The 17,019-nt window shown below is 48.4% G+C and overlaps 1 protein-coding gene across 1 annotated transcript; it reads right to left on the bottom strand.

Moving 5' to 3' along the window:
- Nucleotides 1-13,818: 13,818 nt before the first annotated feature.
- On the bottom strand, nucleotides 13,819-16,138 carry LOC117849218 (uncharacterized). The gene is made up of 2 exons (XM_072291884.1): nucleotides 16,115-16,138; nucleotides 13,819-14,634 (listed from the first exon to the last, which is right to left on the bottom strand). Exons 1-2 carry the CDS (start codon nucleotides 16,136-16,138, stop codon nucleotides 14,140-14,142), a joined length of 519 nt encoding a protein of 172 aa, XP_072147985.1. The 3' UTR covers nucleotides 13,819-14,139.
- Between the last annotated feature and the right edge of the window lie 881 nt (nucleotides 16,139-17,019).

Below are 17,019 nucleotides of genomic sequence, written 5' to 3'. Positions count from 1 at the left end.
GATAACGTCATCGAGGTGATGGAAGCAGATCTGAAGGACGACCAGAAGGAAGAACTGGATAAGTATACGACACAGTTCCTGAAGGCTTGCCTACAGTCTTTCAGTCGCTCCAGAAGCGGGGAGACTATCAAGAAGACTCCGTTCCCTGCTCCCCGCCAAATCACGATTTCTGAGGACTCGGACAAAATGGCCGATATGATTCAACAGTCCATTTATCACGCCTTCGTTGATCAGTCCCCGGTACTTTCAAACATGGTGCACAACGCCGTTGTCAACTCCTTCGCTGGTGGGATACCTCAAGGATATAGGGGACCGGCATATTTTCAGCCGATTCCACCAAACCAGAATTATTCGAATTCGGTTTCACAGCCGATCCAATTTTCTGTCGGGGGTTCAGGTGCTTCTTCGTCATCAGCTCCTATGGGGTATAACTCCATCCAACTGTCTTCTGCACCGTTCCCTCCAGTTAGCCCATCACCCTGGGGGGCACCTTCAGCCACGGTCGGTCAGAATCAATCGGCCAGTCAAGGAAGCCCTCCATTCCAGGCATCTTCAGAGGCGGCCACTCGGCCGATCGTACCGCCATACCAGCCTGTCGCTCCGGAGGTCAACAAGACAGCAGAGCTCATGCTATATGATGAAACGAGTGGCTCATTCAAACAGCCGATGTTCAATACGCAACCGGCTTTCAATCAGATGCCACCTGCTTTCACTCAGCCTCAGATTATTCCGCCTCCGGTTTACCAACACGTGCCAATACCTCAGCCAACGGTTCACCAGCAACAGCCAGATTGGTCTGCACGTATTGCGGAGGTGATGCAAGAACAATTCGGCTTAAAGCCGAAAGTACAAACTTACACCTACAGAACACCATACCCGTCTACATATGACCTATTGCCGTTCCCCCATCGGTATAAAGTTCCTGACTTCACTAAGTTTTCGGGGATGGATGACACTTCGACCGTAGAGCACGTGAACAGATTCATCATCCAAAGTGGGGAGGCAGCTACGCAGGATGCCCTACGGGTACGGTTGTTCTCATCATCCTTGTCTGGTTCGGCCTTTCAATGGTTCACGACATTGCCGCCAAACTCGATTATCACATGGGCCGATTTAGAAAGACAGTTCCACAAATACTTCTACGCCGGGGTGCATGAGATGAAACTGTCTGATTTGACCAGTCTCAGGCAAAGAAGTGACGAGCCGATATCCTCATATGTACAGAGGTTTCGGAAAATCAGGAACAAGTGCTATTCCCTGGCTCTAAACGACGCGCAGTTGGCCGATATAGCTTTTCAAGGCCTTCTGCCCCACATTAAAGAAAAATACGCCTCACAGGAGTTCGAGAGTTTGAGCCAGATTGTCCACCGATTGTCTGGACAGGAGGTACGTTCCTTCGATCCACGGAGGAATTTCCAGAAGAAAGTGGCGTTCCTGGAAGAGTTAGAGGACGAGGAAGACGTTGAAGTCGGACTTGCGGAGTGGATCAAGGGAAAAAAGCCGATATCATGCCCATTCGGCAAAAAGGAGCCGGAGGTGTTCGGTTTTGACACGACAAAGGCCGATAAAATATTCGACCTTCTCCTACAGGAAGGGCAGATTAAACTCTCGCCGTACCATACAATACCTTCTACCGAACAACTAAAAAAGATGAAATACTGCAAGTGGCACAATGCCACATCCCATGATACTAATGAGTGCAAAATCTTCAGGCAGCAGATACAGTCAGCCATCGAATAGGGCAGACTTAAATTTGAAGTGCCGACAAAATCGGCCAAGCCAATGAAGATCGACCAGCACCCCTTCCCCACCAACATGGTTGATACTGGAAAGAATTCACTCCAAACAAAAGTGCTGACGTCCGAATCGGCTAAAAAGAGTGGCGCCGTTGACCCCAGAAATCAAGCTACGCCTGAAGATGTCAAGGGGAAGCGGCGGATGGAGGATGACGATGGCGAATCGGAAGAGCCACGCATTACTTCCCAGTTCCTGCTCCAGAAGTACCAACGTCAGCATGAACGCTCAAGGTCCCGGGAAGAAGCCATGCGACGGCACGAAGATCACTGGAGGTGTCCTTTCTTCGTCCACTGTTGGGAAAACAACCTCAGGCTACCTTCGGCCGATAATTGCCCAGAATGCAACGGTCCATATCGTGGCAATCGGCCATTCAACAGGTCTCGCTCCAGAGACGGAAGGCCAGAACCGATCAGCAGGAATTGGCGCAACCAAGATGACCAGCGCCCTCCCGTGCGTGATCGGCTGGGGAGCAGAAGTGACCGATATGATCGGTCGGAAGATAGACGCCATGATAGGCAGGGGGGCAGGACTGATCGGCATGACCGGTCAGAAAACAAGGCCAACGTTCACAGCCGGCTCGAAGAGATGGCCGATGCTCGGGTGACAGACGAAAACCCGTTAGGACGCGAACCAGAGTGGGAACGCGCCAAGTCAGGGGGAAGACCAATAAACCCCAGGTGGTGTCCCGATGGATTGACCAAGTCTCAAAAACGAAGAATCCAACGTCTCCGCCAATGGGAACAACAAGAAGAGGAACAACAGAGCACGACGGACAAGAAGGAAGGAAAGCCTCGGGTGTGGCGCCCCAAAAGAAACGATAAAGGAGATGACGAATCGGCGGGTGACGAATCGGCAGCTGAGATCGGCATGGTTTTCATACTGCCGATGGAATTCATGACTCCCGCCGATCAACAAGATATATCGGCGATAGAAGACCAGACGGCACAGTTGGCTTTGGAGCCAATGATGGCCACGTTCGAGAAGCCCGAAGATGACGAACGACAACACATGAAGGCGCTGTTCCTTAAAGGGCATGTTGACGGCCGCCCCCTCACTAGACTGATGGTAGACGGAGAAGCTGCAGTCAACATCATGCCATACGCCGTGCTCCGGAAGCTTGGAAAAAGCGATGACGACTTGACCAAGACGGACATGATGCTCAAGGACTTCGAGGGCAACGTGTCAAACACTCGCGGCGCTCTCTGCGTCGACCTCACCATCGGCAGTAAGACCCTTCCTACCACCTTTTTTATTATTAATGGCAAGGGATCCTACAACATGCTACTCGGCCGGGACTGGATACACGCAAATTGCTGTATCCCGTCAACAATGCATCAATGTCTCGTACAATGGGTCGGCGACAACATCGAGGTAGTCAACGCCGATTCCGCATACAGCATCGCGGCAGCCGACACGCAGCAGTGGAGCTGCGAAACCGTCAGGTGCATATCCGGCAGAGTATGGGAGACCGATTTCCTGAAGGTCACCGATTTTGGCCTACAGCCGATCTGAGCAGTCAGCTCCGAAGACTCAGAATAGATGGATCAGTTCACCCGAGAAGATGGGAAGCTAGGGCACGGGTTCACGTCGGCCGATTCATTAGAGATGGTAGACTTAGGCGATCGTACCAAACCAAGGCCGACTTATATTAGTGCAAATTTAGACCCAGAATACAAGTGTAAATTGACAAATTTGTTAAAGGAATTTAAGGATTGTTTTGCTTGGGAGTATCATGAGATGCCCGGTTTAGACCGATCTATTGTTGAACATCGGCTACCCATAAAACCAGGGTATCGGCCGTACCAACAGCCCGCACAGCGCTGCAATCCCAAGATTCTACCAGACATAAAAGCTGAAATAACTCGGCTAATCGAAGCAAAATTTATTCGGCAATGCCGTTATGCCGAGTGGATCTCCAACATTGTACCAGTGTACAAGAAGAATGGAAAGCTACGCGTTTGCGTTGATTTCAGAATTCTTAATCAGGCCACACCGATGGATGGTTACCCCATGCCGACGGCCGATGTACTGATCGACGCCGCCGCGGGGCACAAGATTATTAGCTTCATGGACGGAAACGTTGGGTACAATCAAATACTTATGGCCGAAGAGGACATACCAAAAACGGCCTTCAGATGTCCAGGCCACCTTGGCTTGTTCAAATGGGTGGTGATGACTTTTGGCTTGAAGAACGCTGGCGCTACGTATCAGAGAGCCATGAATTACATATTTCACAAGCTCATTGGCATTCTGGTGGAGATCTACATCGATGACGTCGTAGTCAAGTCCAAAGGACATGAAGAGCATCTGGCCGATTTGCGAAAAGTGCTAGAGTGCACCAAGAAACATGGGCTTAAGATGAACCCCAATAAATGTGCTTTCGGCGTATCCGCCGGACAGTTCTTAGGATTCATGGTGCACGAACGAGGGATTGAAATCAATCGAAAGACCATAGCGTCCATCAACAAAGTCATGGCCCCGCAGAACAAAACCGAATTACAATCTTTAATCGGCAAGGTGAATTTCATCAGAAGATTCATATCTAATCTATCTGGGCGGATTCAGGCGTTCACGCCACTGTTGAAGTTAAAACCTGACCAGGAATTTATATAGGGGGAGGAGCAGCGCAAAGCACTGGAAGATATCAAGCAATACTTGGTCTCGCCACCAGTATTGGTTCCTCCTCAGACTGGTAAGCCGTTCAAGCTATACTTATCAGCCGATGAAAAAGCTATTGGGTCGGCTCTAGTCCAGGAGTTCGAAGGCAAGGAACGGGTAATTTATTATGTCAGTAGAAGACTTCTGGACGCTGAAACAAGATATCCTCTAGTGGAGCGGTTGTGCCTATGTCTTTACTTCTCATGAACTAAACTCAGGCACTATTTACTGTCGGCAGAATGCGTGGTCGTATGCAAAGAGGATGTAGTGAAATACATGCTATCACTGCCGATCTTGAAAGGACGAATCGGCAAATGGATCTTAGCATTGTCAGAGTTTGACCTACGGTATGAATCGGCAAAAGCCGTCAAGGGTCAGGTCATGGCCGATTTCGTCGCCCAACACTGCGGACCGGAGATTGCCCTCATAGAGCAGGCACCTTGGACTTTATATTTTGATGGGTCGTCATGTGGGGTCGGATCAGGAATCGGCATCGTTCTCATATCGTCTCGGGGGGCAAGCTATGATTTTTCTCTGCCGATAGAAGCTACCACTACTAACAATCAAGCAGAATACCGAGTTGTATTGAAGGGCCTACAACTATTAAGAGAGGTCAAGGCCGAGTCTATTGAAGTCTACGGGGATTCCATGCTTATTGTGGATCAACTGACCGGAAGATCCGAATGCAAGGACGACGTATTAAGAATTTATTACGAAGATTGCTTACAGCTCTTAAAAGGATTTAGATCGACAGTAATCGAACACATCCCAAGGGATCACAACGAGGGTGCCAACAAGCTCGCCCAGCACGCATCTAGATATCGGCCAATTCTAGGCGCTATGGCTCTAGAACTTGCGGCCGATGACTGGCGAAAAGAAATTGCCGACTACCTGAAAGATCCGTCTAAAAAGGTGGAACGACGAGTACGTTTTCATGCTACTAAATACGTACTGCTCAAAGACGACCTGTTCTACCGAACGATCGACGGTGTTCTACTCAAATGCCTTGGAACAGAGGAGGCCAAGATTCTGATGGGAGAAATCCATGAAGGGGTATGTGGAGCACACCAATCGGCCCATAAGATGAAGTGGATGATCAGGAATAATGGGTACTACTGGCCAACTATCCTCGAAGACTGTTTCAAATATTATAAGGGGTGCCAGGATTGTCAAAAGTTCGGGAATGTCCAGCGTGCGCCCGCATCGGCTATGAATCCCATTATCAAGCCATGGCCGTTCAGGGGATGGGGAATAGACTTTATCGGCCAAATTTACCCACCATCAAGCAAAGGGCACAAATTTATTCTGGTGGCTACTGATTACTTTACCAAATGGGTAGAAGCAATTCCGTTAAGAGCCGTGACATCGGCTATCATGGCCGACTTCGTAAGGGATCACATCATCTACCGATTCGGCATCCCTCAAACTATAACAGCCGATCAGGGAACAATGTTCACATCAGGGGAATTTGAGTAATTTACAACCGATATGGGAATCAAATTGTTAAATTCTTCTCCGTATTACGCCCAAGCCAATGGTCAGGCAGAATCCTCCAACAAAGGAATAATCAAGTTGATCAAAAGGAAAATCGAGGAACAGCCAAAGAAGTGGCATCTATGTTTGACTGAGGCCCTATGGGCGTACAGGATGGCTTGTCATGGGGCTACCAAGTTATCTCCCTATCAGTTGGTGTACGGTCACGATGCAGTACTACCATGGGAATCGAGGGCGGGATCGAGGCGTATTTCGCTCCAGGACCAGTTAACGGCCGATGACTACTCGTCACTTATGAAAAGGGAACTTGATGATTTGGCTGGCCAACGATTGAGAGCTCTGATAAGCATTGAAGAAAACAAAAAGAAAGTAGCCAGGTGGTACGATAAGAAGGTCAAAGTCAAACAATTCTCCCCTGGGGACTTAGTATGGAAGTTAGTATTGCCGATTGGGTCGAAATATCCTAAATTCGGAAAATGGTCCCCTACATGGGAAGGGCCGTATAAAATCGGCAGATCTGCTCCAGGGAATGCTTACATTTTGGAAACAATAGAGGGAGAATAATTTACTAGAGCTCTGAACGGAAGGTACTTAAAAAGATACTACCCCAGTATATGGGTCGGAGCATAAGGGATTAACTGTAATACGATCACACACAGCCGATACAAAACGGTTCAAACACATAGTCGTCCAAATTGGCCGATGTATTCATTCGGTATGGGCGATGGGTTACAGGGCCGACAAAACACTAGTCGCCCTTAGAACAAAAAATACAAATAACTAATTATTCTTCTTCTTGCGCTCCCTCCCAGTCCGATCCAACTCGTTCATGAGTCGGAGGTATTCTTCTTCTATTTCTTTCATTGAAGCCTCCGCTTCAACTTGATGAGGGAGGGGATGGCTCCGATCCATGGCCGGGTGTGAAGTTCCTGCCGCCGCGTCTTCAAGAACGACTCGCGGAGGAAGCGGATGGCTCCTGTCGGTTGAAGATTGCCAACTACCATTACTCTCCACAAACTCCAAGACCACACGAGCCTCCGCGGTGACATGGTCTTGGAGTTCATCACGATGAGCCCTGATCAGCTCCTTATCTTCTGACGACAATGGGTCCTCAGAGTGTATGAGCTCGATGGCGCGTATGAGCTCAGGGCTAAGACGCTGAGGCTGAAACAAAAAAGGAATAAGAAGGGGCATCTTCTTCTTAAGATCTAAAAAGAGAAAGGGGAGTCAAAGCCAAGGTTTCACCTGGTTGACAGAGGAGGAAGAAGCCGACGAAGACATGACAGAAAGACGCGCCGACGAGAGGAGCAAGGGGATAAAACCGAAAGCCAAACTGGTACTCTCGGAAGGAAGTGCCTAGGCCGGTACTTATAAGAAGAAGGGGCGTGGAAATTTGGTAAGGATACGTCCCATCGGAAATAAGAAAGGTAATAAATAGAAAGGGCGTCGCGAAGGACGATCAAAGCAGATAATAAATGTTCGTACAAAACAGTCAGTGTTTTACAGATTACCCAGAAGGGTATCGATAGCCACGATCGCCCGACGCCGGATCTGATCGGCAGAATCTAGGACCCATTGGTCTTCATCCGCCGATCCGGGGACTTCTGATGCGCTACGGTGGAGTTTTAGGGCCTCGTGGGCCAAGTGTTGCCTCTCCCGTTTCAAATCGGCAATGACAGAGGGGAGTTCTTGGAGCCTTTTCTCTTCGGCACTGATTGCCTTGGTCACTTGCTCCATCTCCTTGGCGACCTCTGCCCTCCGACGTTTGAGGCGGTCTATCTCACCGATGATCCCCGGGCGGGAGTCCTCCAGAAAATGGATACGCCGGTGCGCCTCTTGAGCTTGACGCTTGAAAGCGTCCTCCTCTTCACGAGTCTTGGCCAGCTTGGCGCGATCGGCCATGTGATGAAGGGCTCTGAAGACCGGGATCCGCATAGACTCAATGAATGCCGTCGGCGCCAAGGCTTCCTCCGCCTCTTCTGGTACTCGTCCGCTGACGTCACCGAAGAGCTGCCGAATCGGTGAAGCATCTTCTACTAGTCGACCGATGTCCCCTTGAAGGAGGGATCGGATACTAGCAAGTTTGGCTCGGACATCGTCAGGGATGGAGCTCAAGGCGACTTGGCGGGAAGCGACTTCTTCATCGTCGGAGAGGGCAACCGCGAAAGAGAAGAGGCTGTTGTCGGGGGTGTCTTGTTCCTAGAGATAATAAACAAGAAGAAATAAATCGGCTGAAAGTAGAAGCAAATCGGCTAAATAAAGCCGGAATATAACTTACCACTTTGAAGCGAATTTCTTCATGTTGCATTTGAGAAGCCGTCATGCCTTGCTCAGGGGCCTGTGCCATGGGTTCGTCAGAAGAGGAAGACTCCACAACGATCGGCGCGGTGCTTGGACCAACTCCCTGAGAAAAGACCGGTGGTTGAGGAGCGCTTGGTGTGCCGATGACCTGTGTCAGAGAATTAAATAAGCACATTATGCAAATACTAAGGAGAATCGGTGAAATAGTGCTATACCTCAATGGATGGAAGCAGGGGCGCGTCAATGGTCGATTGGGCTACTGTCGATTGTTGGGTGTCCATGGGAGTGCTCTGTGCAGTCTAAGATAAGAACGGTTAATATCAGAACAACAATCGGGAGGAATGAAACTTAGGTTTACCTGAATAGCCTCTAACAACAATGACGTGGCGGCTGCCCCAGCTTGTGCGACGACCTGGGTATCGACATCTTTAATGGCCTGAGAGGGTGGTGCGGCTGGTGTCTCTGCCGATACGAGCACAGGAGGATCCGCCGATTCTATGCGGGCTCGGACTCGGTGACTGGTCTTCTTGGTGATCCTCTTCTGAACTTGTTTCGATCGGCCAGCAATCACGTCTACGGACGGAGTGTCATAGCCGATGAGAGGATAGGAGGTGTATGGATGATGACCCTCTATTAGCCAACCACTACGGCTGTGTGTTGGAGGTGTACGGTTCTCAGCCTGAAGAAATAATAAAACCATTAGTATTCAATCACGTTAAGAGGAGTAAAAATCGGCTAAGGAAAATACCTCGGCGTTCGGGTCGATGTTGTCTGGATCCAGGAGGTTGCAGTATGCCGATGCCGAATTGCAGAAGAGAAATTGCTTCCAATCGGCCCACCAGAGTTTGAACGGTTGGACAGCAAAGGGAGCTACTATCCAGTTGTTCAGGTCAATGGTGCTGGAATCCGGAATCCGGTCTCGTACCCGACTGTAATCCAGACCGGATGTGAGCTCATCTCTGAACTTGATTCGGCCAGCAAAATACACTTGAATCGGCAGCTGACCCATGCCGAATTGACGTGCTGCAACAGAAGGGTTGTAGAACTCATACGTGGGGGCATCTTTCCCCGAAAAGAAGTTAGCTGGCAAGATTCCTGGCTTGATTAACTCTTCGTTGAGCTCTTCGTCAAAACGGCCAGTGGTCGAATCAAAGCAGGTTGGGAGTTCAAAGACCGGGTCATCCCGCCGATAAGGAAACCAAATGGTTGCATCTTCATTTAAGCCGTTATAGAAGCATCGGAAGTACTCGGCTACCTTTGTAGCAGAATATGTGCAACCTGGAAAGGCTGATGCCGCTTCACCAAAGGACATGCATCGGCGACGTTCGGTAGGGTCTTCTGCCGATTCGATGTTGGGGAACATCATACGGTCCACCCTCTGCTGAGTGATCTCGCTCATGTAAAGGTTCAGCCACAGGTTGATGAACCACCAAGATCCGCCTGGATTTCCGATCGGCTCTCCCTTGGATAGTCTGATGCCGATTTGATGGAGCATGTGGTACGCCGCCCCTAGCAAATGTTTCCCAAGAGGGACATGGTTTCCTCTGGACAGTGCTTCAGCTAAAGTCTGGGTATTGGTTGACGGGCCGGCGGCTCTTCCGCAAAAGAAATGTTTTTCTAACCACATCATCAAGAAGGCCGTATGCTCCCTATTCTCAACACACCCGGTTCTTTTATTACTTCTGATGAATCCCTTCCACCCGCCGATTCCTCTTGTGTCCAGCCGATGTGACGTTGCGGCTAGAAGGTGGAAGGGTGTATCCGGGGAAGAAATGTCAAGGCCGGTCAGCAGAACCACATCGGCCAGTGTCGGGTCATGGGTCCGTGCCCAAATAAGAAAGCATTGAGTGCATCAGACCAAAAATAAGAAGCCGCTATTACCAACGGCTCATTTTTCTCCATCTGGGACAAAGACAGGTTGATGCACTGGCCGATTTTGAGCTCCTCCCATGAGACGCTCTTCGACGCGGCTACCCGTTGGTACCACTCCCTCCAACCTGGGGTTTCATTCGGCCAGGACCTAAAAGTACCCAACCATTGATCTAAGTCCATGTCGGACAGTTTGAAGGGTATCCTGTGGGTTTCCAAATTGATAAGCTCTATTGGATCTGGGTTCCCCATAGGTTCGAGACAAACAAGGCCGGGATTTCCTGTAAGATGAATGGTAATGCGATGCCTAACTGCCTAAAAAAGGAAAAGGGGGTGTAAAAAAGTAAGAAACAGATCTAAAGTAAATGCATTGCCGATAGAAGAAGGATTCGGTATTAACCTCTGGGATGAAGTTCTGTGTGGTCGGCGTGGTCACCGGTGCAGATGCGGACGATGAGGCCATGATGGGGATCGCCATTGGGATCTCCGATGAAGCTCCTTCTTCTGTGGATGGAGCAACGGCCGTCGCCACCACCGCCGGAGGTGCTACTTCCGGAACGTCGCGCGCTGGAGAGCTGCCGGAAGGAGCCGCCATTGGAGGAGAAGGAGAAAAAGTAGCAGGAGGGTGGCGCTAGAAAGCTTCGGCGGCAAGGGAAAGATGCTAAAGAAAGAAGAGGGCGCGCGCGCTGGGAAAGAGAGACGTGAGCTTGAAGATGAAGTGCGGGGTGAAACGCTATTTAAAGGATGCCTGAAGGAGGGTAAAAATGGAATTTTCACCGCGCCGGCGTTTCGAGTTTTTCGGGAGTAGTGGCTGTCGTGGGCGCCCGTTTTGAAAAGATTGCAATCATCAGCTAGACGACCGCGAAACGAAAGGATATTTTCATTATGGCCGTTTCGGAGGGGAGGTTATAAAGAATTTCGAAGTAAAGGACTATGTTTTACTCCGAAACTGGGGGGCATGTGTTGACGCCAGATTTCGTCACTAGTAAAATCGGCGCCAAGAAGAGAGGGAATCGGAGAAGCACAGTTGGGAATCGGTCGAATGGTGCTACAGTGCAAGATCGGCCGATGACTTCTGTCTTGCTTCGGGTCGAAACGTGCCGGGGTCCCAATCGGTTGCCTTTTGCTGATAAGGAATCGGCCGATTAGGAGGATGGGTTAATTGGGCCTGTATGGGCTTGGAAAGGAATAAAAGGATGAGGGGGAGATTAGCCCATGAAGCGTAGAGTAACCAACCTAGCACGAATCGTGTTTGTAAATATTCGTTTTCTGTTTGAATTAGGGATAGAATTCTAGTCGGTTAAGAAGTCACATGTACGGGGCTATAAATAGCTACCTTTGTAAATCTGTAATCATCAACAAATCAATACAACAAACTACTTTTTCCTCGTACTTACTTTCAAGCAGGCGATTTCGCCAAAACTTTCCTCTTTTTCACGAGTTTGTGCGGGTTGGCAGGGCTGCATCAGTCTGATCTCCGGCCGATTCTGTAAGTTCCGCTTATCGAGTAATATCTAAGCTTTAACTTCGGGCGTATCGCTGTTGTTTCGTTTAGATTTATTCACTAGTTATCGATATTTGCTAGAATCATAGGTTTTACCTGTCTTTCTAGTTTTATCACCAGTTATCCAGCTAGGAATCGGTAGTTTCGGTTTCCTTCATAGTCTGCTATTAAATTCATCTATTTATATATTGCCGATTAGATCTATTCCTAGTGTTGTCATCATAGCTTTACGTTGATTACTCCAGTAGTTCTCCGTCCACAAGGCTATAGTGATCGGCTGTCTCATAGCCGATTTCTTTAATACGGCAAATCGGCCGATTCGCTGATAAGCTCTCTCGAGATCGGAAATTTAGCCGATCGTGATTTCTGGACCTAACACGTATTCTTCCTTGCCAATCAACAGGTCAGATTGGCTGGCACGCCGCGCGAACCGCACCAGGGCAATCACCCGAACAGGAGTTAAGCAGATTCTCCCGGATCGTGTGTCGGACGCTGGGATTTGGTTGACCAATTTCTAGCGCCAACAGTAGGAAAGAAGTTAGTCTTGCCTAGAGTTAAGACCTTGATAAAATGTGGCCTCATAAATCACATTTCTGAAGAAATGAATAGAGTACTTTGATGATAGCATGGTCCAATGAACATTTTAGCATAGAGCTTTAATTCACGATACTAGTAGAGATGGAGTCACCTGTAGATTTGATTTTTATCACCCTTTCCTAATCAAATTTACATCAACATTCAGGTTCTTGAATGATACAACAGCATTCATAGCTTCCGGTGATGGAATGAAAAGGTTAACATTCAGAATTTTAAATAAAATTTTCTGATGCGCACCCAACCCCTGCTGTCAGGAAAAAAGCATGTACATCATAGTACATATGAATTTTCTGACCTCATAACACTCCCAACCCCCATAACTCCACCTAGCAAAGAAATCCCAGACTGAAACTATCTCTTCGAGATAAACCCGAATCATGATATTGTACAACCACAAGCTCTATGCTAAGAACATGATAGCTTACAAACATGCCATGTCAATAGCTAGATTTCTCCAATTCATTCTACCACGACAGAGGCTCAGGGCAATCAATCAAGCAAAGACAACAAACTCAGCTCATATCCTAACTCGTCGGCAATGATCAAGCAAAGACAACAAACAAAGCAAATTTAGAGATTTTGATCACCAACCGAGGGGAGGGGACGGCCGCGGTGCGGCGGGCTTGGGGAGGGCCGGCGGCGGCGCAGAGGCCTCGGGGATGTTTGGTGTGTCGGCGGTCAGGGAGGAGGCGCGGCTCGGGGAGGAGCGGTGGTGCGGCATGACGTCGAGGCAGGAAGGAGGGAGGCGCGGCTGAGGAGCGGCGGCCGGGGGAGGACCGGCGGGTGGAGAGGTGGGCGCGGGCGGTGGCGGCGCTCCGGGAGGGCGGCGGCGTCGAGGCGGCGTCGGGAAGGAGCGGCGGTTGTGGGAGGACTGGCGGGTGGAGAGGTGGCCGTGTGCGGCGGCGGCGGTGGTGAGGCGGCGGCGCTCGGGAGGCGAGGTGGCGTAATTTTGGCAGCTTGACGACGTAGTTTAGATTTCACGCCATGCCAGCACTCATAAATTTTCGAGCCCGGTGGGGGTTTATATGAAGGGGCACAGCGCGGGCGGCGCCCACCCGCCAACACTAAGCCTTAGTGCTAGCGGCCTGCATTATCGCCCGCCGGCGCAGTGGTTTCAAAAAAATTCAAAAGGATTTAAATACTTGGTAAATAATTTTGAAATTGCACATGAACATAAATGTTATTTAGTGAATTTAAAAAATATTATTTCATAGATAATAAAAATGAAAATGAGTAGTTAGTTGACTTGTCACTATGAGTTGAAACACCTATGGGCATCTTGTATGATTGTATCGACCTCTATCCCTCTTCAACTGATTTTTCTTTCCAAACTGTTATGGCAACAAAAATGTTTGTGCTTTGTGCGATACCTCCGTACCCCAGATATACTCGTGTTGTCATGTGAGGAACAATGCTCCAAAGTTCTGCTCTATTCCACATCATGAAAACAAGCCTTTCTGATCAAAGCACACGGCATGGATTTTTCTATATCTTCTTGCGTATATGCATCCGGGCCCAACTTCTTTGTTCATTCTGCTCCTTTTCACAAGCTTTAATTTGAAAACTTAAAAAAGGGATTTACTCTACTTGCAGTTTCTTTGAAAAAAAAGGCAACAATCTCTAAAGAACAAACTCAGAAGTTGGTCCCCTCTGACAAAGTTATGAAACACCAATATGTTCACAGGACAAACACCAGACCAGCCACATAACAAAACTTGCGCTAACACTCTGCCTGCAAAAATCTCACCTGGAAAACAGAGAATGCAACACGTTCACATGACAAACACCAGTCACTTACATAAGGGATTCTTAACATAACTTGTGATAACTACTGCCTGCAAAATTTTCACTTGGAGAACCGAAATGTCAAATGTCTAGCTACTCATGAGCATGGAAAAGTTTAACCTTCACCATTTCAGCTACACACAAGAAGGGTAAACCCAGTCAACTCGCAGCATCCGGCCACCGGCCTCATAGCCATTGAGCTCGTGGACAGCCCTCTCCCCATCCTCACGTCTCTTGAAGACAGCAAAACCGAAGCTCATGCGAATTTCAGTCGTGCAGCCACACATGTCATTGTTGAACCTGGGAACATCCCACATCAGCAGCGGCCCGAAAGGGCTGAAGAGATCCTCGAGGTCCCACAACCTGAATCCAGGCGGCAGGTTGCTCACGCGTATGAAACACCGCAGGAACTTGTGATGATCCCTGGAGGTAATTCTATGTTCTCCAAGAGGGCATTCTCCTCTGCAGGTATCAGTGAAATATCGACCAAAGATGTAGTTGTAAGGACAGAAGTGCTCCATGTGGTCATCGTCTCCGCAGATGTAGCAAATATCTTGCTCGGGGTTCAAGGACACAGTAACCCAGGCGTGGAAGGAGTGATCATCATATGTAGAGCCTTTCCACAAGCTCTACCACAAACTTCATACCACGGCTGTAGCATTGCGGGAGTGGAGTAGTCGTCTCCTCCTAAATGCGAAGCTGCACATGCACATGGCGCTAGAAGTAATACTACGGTTGGACATAGCGCAAGAACATAGACAACTTACAAAGGCAGAACAGCTACTACGTCGTAGACTGAAATTTAGGGTCATGGGGCTAACGGTCATTGAACGTGCAAGAAAGAATCAAACGAGCAGAATAACAAACCTTAAGCTAGGAGATGCCAACACATGTTTTTTCCACCAAAAAGTCAATCAAAGGCGACGCAAAAGGTTCATACAGAAACTAAAAATAGAAAGTGGATGGGCATGCACACATGAAGAAAAATCAAATGAGATATAGAATTTTTTCAAAGCGACGATGCAGCAACCTCTACCTCACCGCGCAGATTTTAATTGGGACCTCCTAGGGATAACAAGACACGACCTATCCTCACTAGACTCAATTTTCTCTGAAGAAGAAATAAAGCATGCCATACATACTGAATGATAGAGCACCAGGCCGGATGGACACACGGGGTTGTTCCTAAAATCGTGCTGGGATATTATCAAGCCCGACGTCATGCAAGCGGTAAATCCGTTCTACTCTCTACGAAGCAACAATCTACAACTAATCAACACAGCCAATATTTTCCTATTGCCGAAGAAAGAGGGAGCTGACACCATACAGGACTTCAGGCCCATAAGTCTCATCCATTCCTTCATCAAAATCATTACCAAGGCGTTGACAATTAGGCTACAGCTGCACATGAACTTAATTGTCTCTAAATATCAGAGTGCATTCATCAAGAAGCAAAGTATTCATGACAACTTCATGATGGTATGCAATACGGCTAGACGGTATCATAGAAATAAAATACCGGACATCTTTCTCAAGTTGGATATTGCGAAAACTTTCGACTCCGTAACTACTACAACACCTAGGCTTCCCAACACGTTGGTGTGACTGGATTGCGGCGATACTATCCACATCCTCTGCCCGAGTACTCCTAAACGGGGTACCCAATCAGCCAATTAAACATGGCAGGGGCTTAAGACAAGGCGATCCTTTCTCCGCTGCTTTTTGTAATAGCAATTGACCCATTGCAAAGGATGTTGGAATTAGCAACTGAAATGGGAGTCCTCAGCACGATCTATGGATGGGCACCATCATGCCGCATATCGATATATGCTGACGACGCGGCGATGTTGACTAAAAACAAACTTTCACAAGTCTACTGTTGTACCTATATGCTCTGAGGGCGTTCAATTGAGGGAAGTACTGCAAAAATCTTCCGGCAAAGTTTGGCACGTTCCCTATCAAATATCTGGGTCTACCACTGTCTACTAGGCGTTTAAAGACGGTTGACTTCCAACCTCTACTAGACAAGGCTATTGGCAAGCTTAGCAATTGGAGCGGCAGGAACATGATGATAGCTAGACGTCTCACACTAGTTAAATCAGTACTAACCTCGCAACCAGTATATCTACTCATGGCCCTACAAGCCCCTAAAGAAATTATAAAGCTCATTGATGCTAAAAAGAAATAGTTTCTATGGGCGGGATCGGAACAGATCACAGGAGGGAAGTGCAAAGTCAATTGGATAAGGTCAGCAAGACCGCGGAAAGGGGGTGGACTAGGAGTGCTACACCTCAGAAAATTCTTCCGAGCTCTACGTCTTAGATGGCTATGGTAGGAATGGATGAATGGAGGGCCGCAATGGGAGGGATGCCATATCCCCTATTCCCAAACTGACCGCAAATTATTTGTTGCGGCCACAAAGATTACAATTGGAGATGGAAAAAGACATCATTCTGGCACAGCGGCTAGGTGAATGGACAGTGGCCGAGGGACATGGCGCCCAATCTGTTTAGCATCTCTAGGAGAAAAAATAGATCCCTTTATGAGGCAGTGACAGTGACAATGGATTCAGGATTTAAATCTTCTGCATCGTGGTTTCTCGATATCTCATTTTATCGAATACCACCATTTATGGGTCGAAGTAAACCGGGTGTAGTTACGTCCGGGATTCCCAGACACCATCGTATGGAAGCTCACAGCAGACGGGCAGTATACTTCACAGTCGGCCTACTGTGCGCAATTTATAGGATCAACGATGACTAATTTTAAGAACCTCATCTGGAAGATGTGGGCACCACCCAAGTGCAAATTCTTCTGTTGGCTCGCTATCCAAGATAGAGTATGGACAACGTATCGACTGCAAAGGTGCAGATGGCCCAGTAATACACATTGTGCGCTCTGCAACACAACACAAGAGACCGGCCTCCACCTCTTTACGGATTGCACCTTTGCGAGGACAATTTGGGCAGAGATGTCTGCATGGACAAGATGTGCAAACTTATCCCCGAGTAGCT

The sequence above is a fragment of the Setaria viridis genome, chromosome 2 (assembly GCF_005286985.2).
Source record: "Setaria viridis chromosome 2, Setaria_viridis_v4.0, whole genome shotgun sequence".
NCBI lineage: Eukaryota > Viridiplantae > Streptophyta > Magnoliopsida > Poales > Poaceae > Setaria > Setaria viridis.
Note: the sequence above shows the minus strand (reverse complement) of the source record. Positions and strands in the feature narration are given on the sequence as shown.

Coding starts and splice junctions, on each gene's coding strand:
- LOC117849218 (XM_072291884.1), bottom strand. CDS start 16,138: ATGAGTAGATATACTGGTTGCGAG. Junction 14,635..16,114: donor GTAGATATACTGGTTGCGAG/GTTAGTACTGAT, acceptor AGTTTGTGGTAG/AGCTTGTGGAAAGGCTCTAC.